The sequence below is a fragment of the Aspergillus aculeatinus genome (genome assembly GCF_003184765.1).
Source record: "Aspergillus aculeatinus CBS 121060 unplaced genomic scaffold BO66scaffold_87, whole genome shotgun sequence".
NCBI classification, from domain to species: domain Eukaryota; kingdom Fungi; phylum Ascomycota; class Eurotiomycetes; order Eurotiales; family Aspergillaceae; genus Aspergillus; species Aspergillus aculeatinus.
Genome location: NW_020291556.1, coordinates 1 through 14566, shown reverse-complemented (window position 1 = coordinate 14566; position 14566 = coordinate 1). Strand labels below are relative to the sequence as shown.

Sequence of the window (14566 nt, the reverse complement as noted above, 5' to 3'; positions counted from 1 at the left end):
ACATTTGTTTGTCGAGTTGACGGCAATCATGCACGTCTTCCAAATTTTAGATCACTCGAAGACCTACAGTTGTAGTATGTCCTATCTTGGAACGATCCAAGTTTGCGTGGCAATTATTGTAACATGCGCATTGCCAATAGACCCATTGCCAAACTGCTAAGGTTTCCTTTGTGTGGTGGTGCGAACAACGCAGCTCACCTGAGCCCCCTTGGTGGGAAGCAACAACTTACATGGTTACTACCGCCAGAGATACGGAGATCACAGAGGCTGGGCATTGTAGCCATTTAGTTCAGATTGAGTGTGTCAGGTCAAAGGTGGCAGAATCTGTTCCCTACCTCGAGATCATACAAGCCTTGATATCACATGACCTGCCACACTATCCCGCAAATCTCTGCTGAGCTAAGCAGAGATCCGCATGATCGGCTCATCAACTTCAACTTCGGTTTCGCCTCTTTCGCATCCGCCAAGTTCGTTTACCCAGCTTCTGGGACCTTACGACGCTTTGGAAACCAGAAAAATGCTTTCTTCCTCGCTGCGCCGGGCGGCCTGGGCCCCCATTGCCCCTATCTCAGGCGTCACTCGCGCCTCAAGCCAAACTCTCACCACCTCCGCGAACAATCTCACCGGCTCAACGCAGCCTGTGCGTCAACGGCGCTACTCCTCCTCCTCGTCCTCGAATTCTAGCGATGGCGCAAGGAAGCTGGAGTTGGAAGTGAACTCAGGGAAGTCGACCCGTCGGAGTCGTAAGGACAATGTCCGCACGGGCTCCAACAAGCAGCAGCAGACGGCATTTTCCCGACTTCCCAGCGTTCCCTCGACCCAGCACCTCCTCCCGCATGGTAAGCCAGCCAGCCAGCTCGAACAGATTTTCCCCTTTCCAAAAGACAAAGTGCGACATTGGGGGGAAAGCAACGTGACAAGCTCCCGAAGCCGAACTCCAGCTGCTGACACATTTTTTCTTCTCTTCCATGCAGATGTCCAGGTCGCTTCCTTCTTCTCCATCCACCGTCCCATCTCCGTCTCCACCAGCGTGCCCCCGACTTCCACCTCCGAAGCCTTCGACGCCATTTTTACCGAGCGCAAGCCCGCCGTCGACGATGTGATCTCCACGCTCTCGTCCGCCGTCCACTCCATGGAAGGCGAGGACGACCACAACCACTACCAGGCCGTGCTGCAGGAATTGACCGACCGCAATTTCCTCCAGCAGGGCCAGCAGGGCCAGCAACCTTCTCAAACCATGAACCTGACCCTCTCCATCGAGGAACTCACCAAGCGCCTGCGGCCCTTCCACCCTCCTCCACCCCCGGTCCCCATGAACGAGATGTCCGCCAACAACAACAACAACAACACCACCAACGAGCAGCAGCTCCTCCCCCCAACGACGACGACGGGTAACCACCACAACAACACGACGGAAACCTACTCCGCCGTCCTGACCATCCACGAGTCCACCCTTCCCGATGGCCGCAAGACCTACCAGGCCCACGCCGGCCCCTTCATGCCCACCAAGGACATGGGCGTCCCCGGGGCTGCGCAGGCGCCGCCGGAGATCGTCGAGGCCTACATCGATGTCGTGGACCCCTCCGCCCACCCGGAGCTCAGCTACATCGACCAGCAGGATCAGCAGATCAACGGCCCCATGCAGGCCATCAGCACAAAGAGACGTCGCCGGTTGAAGATGAAGAAGCACAAGTTCAAGAAGTTGTTGCGGAAGACGAGAACCTTGAGGCGGAAGTTGGAGAAGTCTTAAGAAGCTTTTTTTTCGTCCTTCTCCGAACCCAAGATATGTGCTTTCTTTTTGCTCTTTTTTTGTCTCGTTGCTTTGTGATGATGAATCCGGTTTCCCTTTTTCCGGTTTTTTTTTCCCCCTCCTCCCAACAACTTTTCGAAAGCAACGTTGACCTCTGGTTTCTCTGGATATCTTCCGTTTTCCTTGCTTGACTTGCATGCATCTTATCTCTATCTCCCTCCCCATCAACCGACCTACTAGTCAACCAATTCAACCGACACTTATAGACAATACTATGTGACATATTATCATTATTCTCAGTTCTCGGCTGGTTAGGTTCGTGTAATCGTATGTGCGTATGTGCATGCCCACTCTTTCCAGGAGGTTTATCTATACTCGTAAGCCGATGCGCATGCACCATACCTGGAAATATTTGCCAGGGCCTTGTTTCTCCCCTTCTCCCAGCTCAGATCGATTTCAGTGTCAGGATCAATTGATTCAACAAGTACCGACATGACACCCATAGAGTACAGGAAGCAAACAGTAAGCATGTAAGCAACGCAAAAAATAAAACACAAAAAAAGAAAACCTTTAGCCATGCAATAGTAAATTCAAATATCTACCAACCAGTCAAACATCGCCCCCTTCGCCACTTCCTCCCACTAATAGTAGTCTACACTGGCATATAATCTCCTTCTCCTGCTCCAAGGGACGCGAAGAAATGGAAAAGGAGGGAGATTGATATACCTATCCAATAGCCGTCCCTTTTCTCAACTCACAGACCCTGCAAGCGGATCAACTTGTCTCTCCACCACTTGTCGGTAACGTAAATCTTAGGGAATGTTTCCGACAACCAAGACACACACACACACATCACGTTAAAAGATCATGTTTTCTTGAGAATGGATTTCTGGACCAAATCCGCGCTTCACGGTATAAACGATTCGTAACATGGGGAACACTAGGCTTCAACGACGGGGCACCGCTCGCGCGGGTTCTTGTTCACATCTCGTCGTTGCCATCGCCGGTGCGCGCACGAGTCTCACAGAGAACGTGCGGGCGAGCGAGCATTAGGAACGTTCGCTTAGCAGACGGCGTCAATTCTCGAGCGGGAGTTCATGAGAAGGGCGACGATAAGACCGTACAGACCTGATAAGAGGATCGGTGGTTAGTGGTGCCGAAGTAGACACATTATAGATATGGTGGACGTACCCAAAACTTCAGCGAAAATGAGAATCAAAATCATTCCAACGTAGAGACGGGGCTGTTGAGCAGTTCCACGGACACCAGCGTCACCCACAATACCAATGGCAAAACTTTAAGATAAATAGTCAGCTTCTCGGCTCGAAATCGTAGTAAAGCTCAAAGAACATACCCAGCAGCCAGACCGGCCAGACCGACAGCGAGACCAGCTCCCAGCTGAATGAATCCGGTGTACAGCGGCACCTTTTGGTTCAGATCGTTGGCGATAAGGACGGACACGACCAGACCGTAGATACCGATAATACCCGCCATGACAATGGGGACGATGTCTGTTATCACAGTCGTTAGTGGCTCAGTTCCAAGTATAGACTGCAGAAGCCTGGTTTCTCCTCCACAGCTGCAGCGAAAGTTGAAAAGGGCTTCCAACGTACTCTTGACGATCAGATCGGGTCTGAGGACGGCCATGCCGCAGACACCGACACCGGCCTTGGCAGTTCCATAGGCAGCTCCGAAGCAGGTGAAGACGATGGCTGAGGTGCAACCCAGCGCACCGAAGAAGGGCTAATGGGCGGCAGTTAGCTATTTGTACGAGGGGGTCTTCGTTTCGTGCAAGGTGACGTTGCTCCATTCGTGGAGGACCCGACGGTCCCCCGTCGAGCTTCAGCACATGATCGATGAGGGGTGCTAGTCAACTCACAGCATAGACAGGGCTATAGCCATACAAATTAGCACAGTCCGCAACAAGGCACTGATGGGTAGGGTTGATAGCTTATCGCACAAGCTATGCGTTGGGATGTTGGGAAAAGGAGTGAACCAGGGTGATTACGTACCAAAGTTCGGTGGCCATTTTGTTGGTCTAGATGGCTGTTTGGAGTTTGACAGATGCGGAGAAGCTATAGAAACAGCCGAGAAAAGTGAAAGTAGGGTAGAAGAAGGCCGCGTCGACAGCGATGAGATGAGGCGAAGGCGTGGGAGAGCTGAGACGGAGATGGAGGCTTGGAAGGCGAACACGCTGGTTGCTTCGGAGAGGTTCACCGACCACCTGCGCTACCACGTGACCTGCGGCTTGGCGCCTTCCCGCATTGCCCCAACCACTGACATCAGCACTGGATGGACCTAACTATCCGCGATCACTACGAAGTACTATGCTGCATTCATTATACCACAGTTCGTCAATACAATATTTTACATGACTAGCAACCATTCTATATGATTCGATCATCAATTCAGCTCTAATGCCACCCGACATCCTGGAATGTCGAACTTCGAGCTCGATTCGTGCACTTCCCCAGTTGACTCTTTCCCAGCCATGGGTTGCACGTAGGTTATAGCTTTCTCCGACAGCCCACCAAAGTAGCCAGGAACTACCCGAAGGTCTTTCTGTTCACCAGATTCCCTTTGCAAAGGAACAGTCTCGGAGTCCGAGAGAACGCCGAAATGGAAGGCATTGCCTCCAGTCCGAGATGCCGGCCAATCTGGATGACTAGGTTCAACGGAAACGAAGAATTGGACGTAGTCGCCAGGCCCTGCAGCCTGCGAGAGAGTGGAAAGATCCTCGCCGAAGCCGCGCATCTCGAATGGCGGCGGCGGAGGCGGCGGCGGTGAATTGGTCGAGACTCCCGCATCGCCCGCAGTAAAGAGTCCCTCGAACCCCAGTAGCCTGTCTTTCTGGGTTGATTCCATGAATGTTGTTTCAGGGTCTAATGATAGGAGGCCCTGTTTCTTGCCCCATCCTCCTCCGCCACTCATCACTCGGTGGAGTTTACCGCCCTTCCGGATCGCCTCGATAAGGCTTTCTTGAGAAGCCTCCTTGCCTGCCGCGTAGCCCTTCTCGGACGTCTCAATTAAAGCCCAAACGGAGACCCTTTGGTCAGTGATGTTGTGTTCGGCAATGTAGCGAGGGAGGTCCTTCTCCAGCTCCAAGGAAGCTGGCATGGGATCTTGGGAGTGTTTATCTGTATGTCTGGACAATTGACGGAGAATGTTTCCCATACTGGAAATGACCCTCCTTCGTTGCCCGACGGGGTACAATGGAAGCTCGAAAGAGTCGCTAACGTTCGCTGCTGGTGAAGTGACAATGCAGTTCGACAAGTCCAGCGCACGGTCGAGTGTATATCTCTTTGCAGCAGTATTGTAGATCCAACGGGCTCCAAAGAGAGTATTCTCCTTTCCATTGATGAAGATCGTATTTGCAAGTCGCAGGCCTACTTCATGGATGGACTTCTTAAATCCTCCATTCGATGCCTGAGTATCGCTTGTCGGAATTGAGAATACTAGTCCTGAATCTGTGGCCTCCATGCTTCGTGTCCGGCGAGGCGCAGCGAGCTGACCTTGTACATTGTCCCGATTTACTAACAGCACCGATATCCCGTCGGCTTCCTGGGCGCAGGGGCTCACCCCATTCTGTAGTGCGTGTGGTCGAGTATCAGGAAGCTTATCGACAATTGCGAAGATAGAATGCACAGGATCGGTGGACCCTGAGAAGTAGTGACTCATCCATTGTTCAGGGAATGTGTGAGACGACAAGTCGATCCATGATGCGAAAGCGGAGGTCACGAGAAAGATAGGAACATCATCGGATCGTGGTGGAGATTCGGGGTAAGAAGGCGCACTCGAAATGATATCGTCTAGGGTCTGTGGAGAGGTCAATTTATACCCAGAGGACAGGAAATAGTAACGCACAATCGCGCCTGGAGTCTGCGTGAGCCAAGTATAGGCTATGGGACGGGCACTGGAAGCCGTGGTTGCGACCGACCTTCGAATAATGAAAGGGATGCGCCGATCTGTATGGCGACGACAAGCCAGCCGTGCTGGCAATGAGCGCGGGGCGGACCCAAACATTAGTGACATAGGAGTAACATGAATACCTCAATCGAAATTGAGATTTTTCGACCAGCTACAAGTCAGGAGCGTTGCAAATTGAGTGTCATCATGGCCCGGAAATGCGGAGGGAGCGGCGGATTTTTGGACGCTCACCGCCTAGGGACACGGTCTAGATTACAGAGTACTGTAGGTAAGGTAAGTTACTGATCCTGCCTCTCGATGGGAACTCGTCTTCATTGCACCTCTTGGCTCGAAACGTAACCATAACATACTGATTTTGTGGACCATCGTAGGCTGTCCTATACTTACAGTGGTGGAGATTAGCGACAATCCTGTCATGGCCCACGCCACATACTGTCACGCACATACCAGCAGTCCTGTCAACGATCAAGCAGCTCAAGAAACCTGCCATCCCCGGTAGGATTATGCTTGGCATAATGCGAGGCCGGTGTCTATTGCACCCTTCAATCAGGACTTTTATGCATGGTAATATCCAAAAACCGTGCGCGATTGATTGTGTAGATCAAGCATGGGGCACTTCAACAAGGGTGTTGGAGACGCAGAAAGCTTGTTTCGTTCGATTTGCATAACCGGGGGTGGCTATGACATCATTCATCATTGATGATTCTGGAAGGATTCTTCATCATGTCTAGACACACGGATGACTAAATGGCAGATATGGTGTAGATCGATGCAGAGGGGGGCGTTCTTCTCTGCAACCTTCGGGCCTTGCGGCTGGATGCGACTGATGTCTCTGGATATGCAAGATGACCAGGGAGAGGGGATGCGCGGCTGCGGCCAGGTTCGAAGCAGACGTGGAAGTGTGCTACCTACGGATTGTTATAGCTTGTTGCCAACCTATTCAATCGAGAACATCTCGTGCAGTCGCCTGGCCATATGCACCAATGCATGGATAGCACAAGGCGATTGGCTTTCCAGGGGAGCGATGTCTTCTGGAACTCCGGAACTCAACGATAACCGGCTCCGATTGTTCTCAGGTACAAGCAAAGTTTGTGGTTGCATGGTAGTGATAGTATCAATCTGGCTAATCATAAGCTATTCCCATCTGCCCTATAGGAAGCATGCAATCAGAATGTAGCCAGCACGTTCTCAAGGCCTACCGATCCCAAAGTGACGATGGACTTGTGGTCTATGATTACTCATTGGCACAAATATGAGTATTGTCTTTTTGATGGTATCAGAAGCATAAAGATACGTGGGAATGACGTTTCAAGATGTTCAAAGGAATGTGGCTTAGGTGACGCGTGTTGGAAGATAAGATGCATGTGAAATGATTTCACTTCTGTTCCTCCTAGAATAGATCTACACAAATACTCGATGGATATGATTAGTGCACGGAGTAGAAGAAGGCAAACATAGCCCACAGCAAAGCCACACTGCTATGTACGAGTACAGTACATGTAAAGCAATGATGACGGGTGGACCATTGACCGACAGCTCATGCGAGTGTAATTGTTTTGCTATATTCTCCATTCTCCAGTCATGATTCGTGTGCAGGGTGGTTCATAGGGCTGTCGGGCCCACTCGGTACTTGGTTTGCTGGACCCCGGTCTCAGCGAGGATTTGGAAGTACTCTTAAGCGTAACTACGTACTATTATCAAAGCTCCAGCATGAGGAAGAGTAATTCTACAGATGAACTCACCTTCGAATTAGCCTATAAGGTATTGCGCAGCGTTTTTCGCTCAGTTGCGCCGAGCTTGAGTTCCTCAGCCGACCGCCGATGGCGAAAGGAAAGTCGGATATGCCAAGCGTTTTCCAGGCAACAAAATTAGAGATCTAAATAAAACAAAAAAAGTTTACGGGAAAAAGGAACAGAAGGTTTTATTTGTAGGGGACACAAATCGTGAAGACCCGCGGTTCGGTATGGGGTAGGTTCACAATTAGCAATCAGCGAATTAGTTAGCCAGGCGTTAGCAGGCTGAGAAGAGAACCCCTTACTGAGCGAGGATCTTGCGACTACCGGGTGACATTCATGATGGTAACCTAATCAACCCTCCAACAGTGTACTCAGTGCACTTCGACGTCGATACGACGCAAAAGTCTACCACCATCGATCCTTGGATGGACTGACGCTGCAAATGCTCACCTGAAGCGTCGAGGCCAATCAGTAACGGGTGTTCGCATCAGCCACAGCAGGCTGAGCAAGTATGACGTAGCATGCATCCCACGAAGCCGTCATACCGAGAAGATCATCTCATCGGCATGGCATGAACGAAGGTTTGGATCTTGGCGGAGTACACTGGCTATGGCTATGGGCTATGTACTGTCAATACTAGTACTGTGTACGGAGTCGCCAATTTGTCTATTAGCCAGGAATAGGCATTAGATCAATAGTTGGTCTAGTAGTAGGTACCGTGACGCCCTACGCCCTGCTCCCGAAGTGGTCGGTGCAGAGCCAGCGGGCAGTTGCTTTGCCCACCCAGAATTTAAAAGACTCCTGTGGTCCCGCTCCTTCCTTCTCCCTTCTCTTCTTGCTCTTCTTCTCTTCTCAACTTCTCTCAAATCTTTCTTCACCTCTTGAGACTCTTCATTCGCATCAAGCCTCCAGAAACCAACGTTCCACCGTTATCGATAACTGTTCCAAGACAGTCACTCCACCCTCCCATTCACCATGCCTTTCACTGCTTCGTAAGTCACTTCCACCCGCAATGACCCTTTTCAGTGACCAGGTAGCTTGCCAGCGGTCTGGACTTTTTATGATGCAGTTCAGCCCAGGCAGCTTCCATTGGACTTTACCCGACAAACAAAGAAACACCGCTAACACAGGTCTTTTTTCTGGACAGTGACGTCTGCAAGATCATCTTTGCGATCATCCTGCCTCCTCTGGGAGTTTTCCTCGAGCGCGGATGCGGTGCTGATCTGCTGATCAACATCTGTTTGACAATCCTGGGTTGGCTCCCTGGTATTATCCACGCGCTGTACGTTGCCTTTCCCATCACTAGTTGAGTTGCTGGGAACGCCATTGCTAACTAGCGTCTGCAGTTACATCATCTTCAAATACTAGTTAGACCGCCTGCTTGTTCATCGCCCGATCACCCGGTTCAGTCGACCAGCATTCTTCGTCCCACGATTGTATCCCCCATCAATTGGCAGTCAACATTCCAAACTGAACGGGGGGAGTGTTGTCCGTGATGTTGTCAGCTTTTAATTGTTCCGCGGGCTTCCGACCGGCTCTAGCCTAATTTGACCCCGCCAATTAACCTACCGTCTGCTCCTGCGCTTTACTGGATCCTCGAGCTACGCGGGTGGAGATGCCATGTCAAAACACTATGGCGATGGGGTCGGATCTCTCCCATCTTCTTTCTCCCTATGTCTCTGATGTCCGTTTCCTCTGTCGCAGATCTGTTGTTTTTTTTTTCTCTTTTCTTTTTTTTTTCTTTTCGATGATACCAGCTCATTGTGATACTGGGCTTTGCTTGTACTGTTGGCAATGATCAGCTTCTAATGATTAATGGCAATAATTCAAATTACTTTTGAAAATCCATCGTTCCCCGCATATGTGTATCTGGGTGCACATTAAGGTAGCTGATTGGAAGATAGAGTGGCCTTCTTATTCCCAGACTACACCTAGGCGACGATTGATGGACAGTGGTGAACAGAGACAAAAAGTTGGAGAGACACAACCTCTAAATGAATCAATATATTCAGGCACAAATCAGCGTTCAAAGGTAAAGAAAAAAGACATTTGTTCAACTAATGCTTCATCGTGAGACCAGTCCAGGGAGCAGTACATAGACCCTGAATATTCAAGTCAGCTGACCTGACATCATCCTTCAGTACACTCTGCAGCATCGGCGCTAACACGGCGCGTATCGCATCAACATCACTCTCTCTGCCAGCCCCGCATCCATTCAAAAGCGCTAATCATGCTGAAGAAATCCCATCGGTTGACTACGTGTAGTGCATCTATGACAGAATCACCATGTTTCACACAAGCGCCTACAGGGGGCGCAGTCTCATTGTTACCGTCTCACATTATGGCCTTGTTGCTTTGCAGCCACTCGGCGCCATAATGAGATCCCGTGTCTCCTTTGACGCCCACAATGACAAGGCGATGGCAAAATGTGGAACACGCGGGTCTCTAATCTCTGAAATGGGACGGTTACCCCCTTGACGCTGCCGACCTCCACAGAATCAGTTTATCATGTTCTTTCACTCGAGCCGGTGCTAGAAATCTGTTTGTTTGTTCGAGCACTGCATGCCTCTTTTGCCAGTGTCTTTGTCTCAATCTTTCAGTAGAATGGTATCACGTTTCCACTAATGGTTGTGGAGGCAGATGAACCTCTGCAGTGTCCAGATTGATGTAAGAAAGCTTGCTTTCTAATGGCATCATGGAAACATGAAATCAACATGCTAACCTAAATTCTAGGTTGACACAAAATGTTATTGTCTCTTTCTCAATGGCTACTCATCGCAGCACTATCACTTCTTCCATGTCTCGCTTCTACATCGCAATCTTCTTATCCTACCGCGACAGCGTCGTCTTTTCCCAGTCTAATACCCAAATGTGCTCGAGAGTGTGTTGACGAATTCGTAATCTCCGACTATCCGGATGATGCGTGTGGAAAAACATGGAATCTCGACTGTTTATGTCGGACGAATACAACCAGTGGCTATACCTTGGGCGAGGCTGCGTTCCGATGCAGTCTGTCGCTGTGTCCCATCAAGACCATCTTCTCCTCCGACCTCTACGACATTTGCGACTCAGTGGCCGGAGCATTGCCGCGGACCCATGCCACAATAACAGCTACAATCACGTCGACCCAGAGTACAACTGCGATAGTCACCACTTCCTCTGAGCCTCACAGTGTCGTCTCTACGGTATCATCTACCTCACTACCTTCTCAAACTCAAACTAGAACCCAGCATACTACTTCTGCCCTTATCACCTCATTCGACAGTCCGACCACTATATCTAATACGATTTATTCGACAAGTGGCACCTGGACTACCTCCAGCAGCACGACCAGTAGTAGCAACAGTACCTCGACCGCTGCTGCCGCCGCCGCTACAACCACCACGCACAGTAAGCTTAGCGCCGGTGCGGTGATTGGCATATCTGTTGCTTCTGGAATGGCGGGATTCTTCCTCATCGGAGTTCTGGTGTTGTTTTGGTACAGGAAGAACAAACGTCGGGATGCAGAGGCTCGAGATAGAAACTTCTTCGAGATTGGCGGAGTCATGGCGGAACCTCCAGAGTTCGCTTTCCCGCCTCGGCGGCCAACGGGACCCAGGCCTATGCCCGGCGGCGTGGACAGAGACTCGGAAACGTCACGCTTGATAACTCCCTTCGAACCAAGGCTTCATAATCCAACTTTTGTTGCAGATACACCACGGCATCGGTATGACGGGGATTCCACGAGATTTCATAGTCCCCACAACATCGGTTTCGCCATATCTTCTAACTCTGATGCGGAAGCATCATTAGCGCATTCTACTCCACGGACTCTCTCGAGCTTGCTCCCGGAAAAGCCAACATACGGGCTGTATCCGGAGCCACTAAGATGGAGTCGGCAGAAACGGCCCGGCAGTGTGGGAACACTGTTCGAGGAGGATGTCACCAAGCCACGCAGCTTCCTTGCCAGTCCTCGGTTAAACCAAGGTCCATCTACTTGGTCACGCAAACCGCAACTCGACCGGCCTCATAAAAGACCTCCAGCGGCCGGCCTACCCGCCCATCCACGCGCTATGTTGCATGGGTTCCGAGAAGGCCAAGAAGGGAAGCTTGCTCTGAGAGGACCAAATCGGTACCAAGGACCGGGATATGGAAGCCCTGCGGAGACAGCCTCCCCCTCGAACAATGTCGTTGGTGGCTCGGCCCATCCTTCCCCAAGGTTGAGTCACGAAGATTATGCCGATGCATACTGGACAGATCGTGATGCTGGTCACACAAGGCCTGCTAGGACGTCACCATATCTCGATGACAGCCCCGGGGGAGGCCGGCGTTTGATCTACGACACAGACCCAATTCCTTATCACACATATGGCGAAGGACCCCAACCCTCCCGACGCGAATCACGCCATTCAGGAAGTCTGCGGCCCCTCACTCCGGTGCGAGAAATCAGGACCCCGAACCTCGAGATTCCCAACTGGCAATACGAGACTCCGACCGGCAGCCGGATCCCTGTCGGCCTCCCACGCATGCCGAACTCGAGGTCCATCAGCCCTGCGCAAGAAATCGTTTCCCGGCCCCGGATTGTGCGACAGGATGATATTCGGAGGGTGCAGATTCGCCGGGTCACGCCCGAGCCCGATGAGGAGCCGACAGCGGGGACCTATGCGCCCCGTGGTCCCTGGCATGAGGAGGATGGTTATGGTTCGCGATACGGAGCCCAAGCACGCAGGACGTCCTTCGACTCCGTTTCGTCCGCCGACAGTCTGAGGAGGCCGCCTGTTCCGAGGAAGCCGGTGCCAATGGAGCAGCGCAACCTGACACCTTCGAGGCAGGGCTCGGATCTCATCCTCCGGGTAGATTGAGCGGGCTTACTGCTCGCTTAGCTCGCTCTGGGTAGTGAGTGGGCCGGTCTTTCCTTCTTCAGGGATATCGCTCTTTTTGGTTTCTTCCTGGAGAAGATGTCCTTCTTGTTTTTTGGTGTATTATAAACAATTCGATCTATGCATATATTTTTATATATATCGGGATATTGTCGGAACTGCGGAGATGTTTTCAAAGGGTGCGGTCATTGTGTATAAAGTGTTTGTTAGGCGGGCAGGGGAATGGGTTCAATAAGATGCATTTTGAGAGCTTGTATCCAGTTTCATATAACCGTATAAAGTTCTTTGGGTCTACATATCAGAGTACAGAGCATTTTGCAAAATCAGCTTGATAAATGGTTGTGTGCGTATACCTAAGATAGATGGCATTCCTCGCTGTAGATCTTTGTCCTGACTCTACGACCGCATGAGTTTGTCGGGGGTTTTCTTTCCGGTCGGCAAGATTCAGATTTCACAAAGGCCCGGCCTCACTTGAGTGGGTTATCGTTCTTTTTACTCTATCCCAGTTTGATGATGCTTTTCGAGTGGGGAGCTGAGAATTTCTTTGAGGAAGCGGATGTTTGGGGAATACGTGCCAGGTTGATAAAGACAGGCGGGGTTAGCCTGGAAGGTTTATATAAGGATTGACGGAAGCAGTCTCGTGCGCGCTTTATCTTCCTTCTCGCAACCCTAGACACAGGCCTACTGAGTTATCTTAGAAGACCTGGCAAAAATGAAGACTGAATCACCACCACCACCACCACCACCCCCCGCCGCCGCCGACCCAGTGCCCCCAGAGGAGATGGAGATGATGGATTGTGATCCGGCGATGTGGTCTGGGCCAGTTCCGGAGCCACCGGAGCTGGCCATCATCAATCTCCTCAATGAGGCGGGGGTGCCCTGTGTGCTTGTTGGAGAGCTGGCGCTTCGAGCCTACGGCTTGAGTCTTTATCCGAAGAGCATAGATCTGGTCGTCGCGGACGAGAACGCTCGGCGTGTCGAGGAGCTCCTTGAGGGCCGGGGGCTCGCATTGTGTTTCGATCGCAGGTGCTCCCTCTGGAACGAGGGCGACAAATACTTCCTCTCGGAACTACACTGCCACCTCACTGCTCCCAACAACATCAAGGAGAGTATTAGGGGGTGGAAGAACGGCCTGTTACACATCTGGGCGAAATCTTTGCTCCTGGAGAAGTTGCCGAATGGCATCCCCCTCCCGAGCAACATCGCCGCCCACGACCAGAACTTCATGCTGACCTCCGATCCCCGCCTCCCCGAGCTGGCCCTCGACCTGCTGGGCGGGATACCCACTCGGTGGATCGGCCGTTGGGCGGCGGGAGTCGTGATCCTGACGCCCAAGGCCTTCCTGGAGCAGATGTTCTGGCACGTGCTCCGGGATTTCCGTCCTTACGACGCCAAGTTCAAGAGTCCCTGGGAGGTGCACATGTGCAGGTTCGCGCTCTGGATTGCGAGCCAGCCCCCAGATTCCTATACGCTCTGTCCGAGTGTCGCAACCCTCAGCTGGACAGCCGCGCGGCAGTTTCTTGAGCTGCTGAGCTGTCCTCACGTCGGCCATCAAGACGCCTGGAACTTTTTCTTCACGCTGCAGGGCGTGTGGCACAGAGAAGGGCTGCTGACGAAGAGCCCGCGACAAGGCAGGCAAATACTCCAGGCTGTCGAGGATTATGCCCTAGAGGACTGAGTTGCGGCAAGGATCGGTACTGTTGGTGTCGCATTTTGACTGGATTGGAGTGTGTAGGTTGGCCTAGTCCGCTTCCTCTGTTAAAATAGGAATGATTCAATAAAAAGAAGTAACAGTACGAATGATGTTTTGCGTCCGTCATGTGTAAGATTTGCCAATCCTTGTAATACCCAGTCCCAATAGCCTGCTGTGTTATCTCTTTATTGAACAGTGTAGGGTTTGACTGATTTCTTGAGAACCATCCCTGTAGCATATAACTACATGGTAAGTCTGAATTCACTCGACTACATACATTACCTACACAGTGAATAGGCTAGTGGCTTGGTGGAAAGACCACTAATGCAAGCCCCTCTTTTCTATCTCTGGCCGGCAGGGGGGAAGGCCGATGGGGGCTGCAGTGTCCGAGTCTCCGAGATGTGACCTGACCCACAACATCCCCGCGGAGAGGATATGAGACACGCTGAGTCTGGGAACCGAGGGAAAGAACTTGAAGTGACTGCAGTGATATCAGAGTGATATTCTTCTTGAGAAGTTCCAAACAAGGAACCAGAGCCATGTGAAAATCAATCGGAGGGTAGACTCGGGAGGTCGGAAGTAACGGAGGGAGGAGGAGGAG

The 14566-nt window shown here is 51.5% G+C and overlaps 6 protein-coding genes across 6 annotated transcripts; 4 read left to right on the top strand and 2 right to left on the bottom strand.

The window, feature by feature from the left end:
• The first annotated feature begins 461 nt into the window (after window positions 1-461).
• Window positions 462-2056, top strand: BO66DRAFT_396375 (mitochondrial 37S ribosomal protein mS38). The gene is made up of 2 exons (XM_025648454.1): window positions 462-839; window positions 975-2056. Exons 1-2 carry the CDS (start codon window positions 518-520, stop codon window positions 1748-1750), a joined length of 1098 nt encoding a protein of 365 aa, XP_025497993.1. The 5' UTR covers window positions 462-517; the 3' UTR covers window positions 1751-2056.
• Window positions 2057-2570: 514 nt separating this feature from the next.
• On the bottom strand, window positions 2571-3779 carry BO66DRAFT_465088 (H(+)-transporting V0 sector ATPase subunit c; the record flags this gene model as incomplete). The annotated part of the gene is made up of 5 exons (XM_025652490.1): window positions 2571-2878; window positions 2942-3045; window positions 3105-3261; window positions 3364-3493; window positions 3759-3779. 5 exons carry the CDS (start codon window positions 3777-3779, stop codon window positions 2814-2816), a joined length of 477 nt encoding a protein of 158 aa, XP_025497992.1. The 3' UTR covers window positions 2571-2813.
• Window positions 3780-4106: 327 nt separating this feature from the next.
• On the bottom strand, window positions 4107-5835 carry BO66DRAFT_385992 (uncharacterized protein). Its single transcript, XM_025646166.1, has 2 exons — window positions 5615-5835; window positions 4107-5566 (listed from the first exon to the last, which is right to left on the bottom strand). The coding sequence occupies exons 1-2, from the start codon at window positions 5780-5782 to the stop codon at window positions 4154-4156; spliced, it is 1581 nt and encodes a 526-aa protein (XP_025497991.1). The 5' UTR covers window positions 5783-5835; the 3' UTR covers window positions 4107-4153.
• Window positions 5836-8388: 2553 nt separating this feature from the next.
• On the top strand, window positions 8389-8723 carry BO66DRAFT_416093 (YqaE/Pmp3 family membrane protein; the record flags this gene model as incomplete). The annotated part of the gene is made up of 2 exons (XM_025649574.1): window positions 8389-8405; window positions 8561-8723. The coding sequence occupies 2 exons, from the start codon at window positions 8389-8391 to the stop codon at window positions 8721-8723; spliced, it is 180 nt and encodes a 59-aa protein (XP_025497990.1).
• A 1434-nt stretch (window positions 8724-10157) lies between these two features.
• Window positions 10158-12254, top strand: BO66DRAFT_336875 (uncharacterized protein; the record flags this gene model as incomplete). Its single annotated transcript, XM_025644304.1, has 1 exon — window positions 10158-12254. The coding sequence occupies one exon, from the start codon at window positions 10158-10160 to the stop codon at window positions 12252-12254; it is 2097 nt and encodes a 698-aa protein (XP_025497989.1).
• Window positions 12255-12571: 317 nt separating this feature from the next.
• Window positions 12572-14107, top strand: BO66DRAFT_465086 (uncharacterized protein). The gene has a single exon (XM_025652489.1). It carries the CDS (start codon window positions 12985-12987, stop codon window positions 13948-13950), a length of 966 nt encoding a protein of 321 aa, XP_025497988.1. The 5' UTR covers window positions 12572-12984; the 3' UTR covers window positions 13951-14107.
• Window positions 14108-14566: the final 459 nt, after the last annotated feature.

Excerpts from the sequence above, each read along its gene's own strand:
- BO66DRAFT_396375 (XM_025648454.1), top strand. The coding sequence starts at position 518 with ATGCTTTCTTCCTCGCTGCGCCGGGCGGCCTGGGCCCCCATTGCCCCT. Across the intron at positions 840-974 it reads CCAGCACCTCCTCCCGCATG|ATGTCCAGGTCGCTTCCTTC; the intron begins GTAAGCCAGCCA and ends TCTTCCATGCAG.
- BO66DRAFT_385992 (XM_025646166.1), bottom strand. The coding sequence starts at position 5,782 with ATGTCACTAATGTTTGGGTCCGCCCCGCGCTCATTGCCAGCACGGCTG. Across the intron at positions 5,567-5,614 it reads CGCAGACTCCAGGCGCGATT|ACCCTAGACGATATCATTTC; the intron begins GTGCGTTACTAT and ends ACCTCTCCACAG.
- BO66DRAFT_465086 (XM_025652489.1), top strand. The coding sequence starts at position 12,985 with ATGAAGACTGAATCACCACCACCACCACCACCACCCCCCGCCGCCGCC.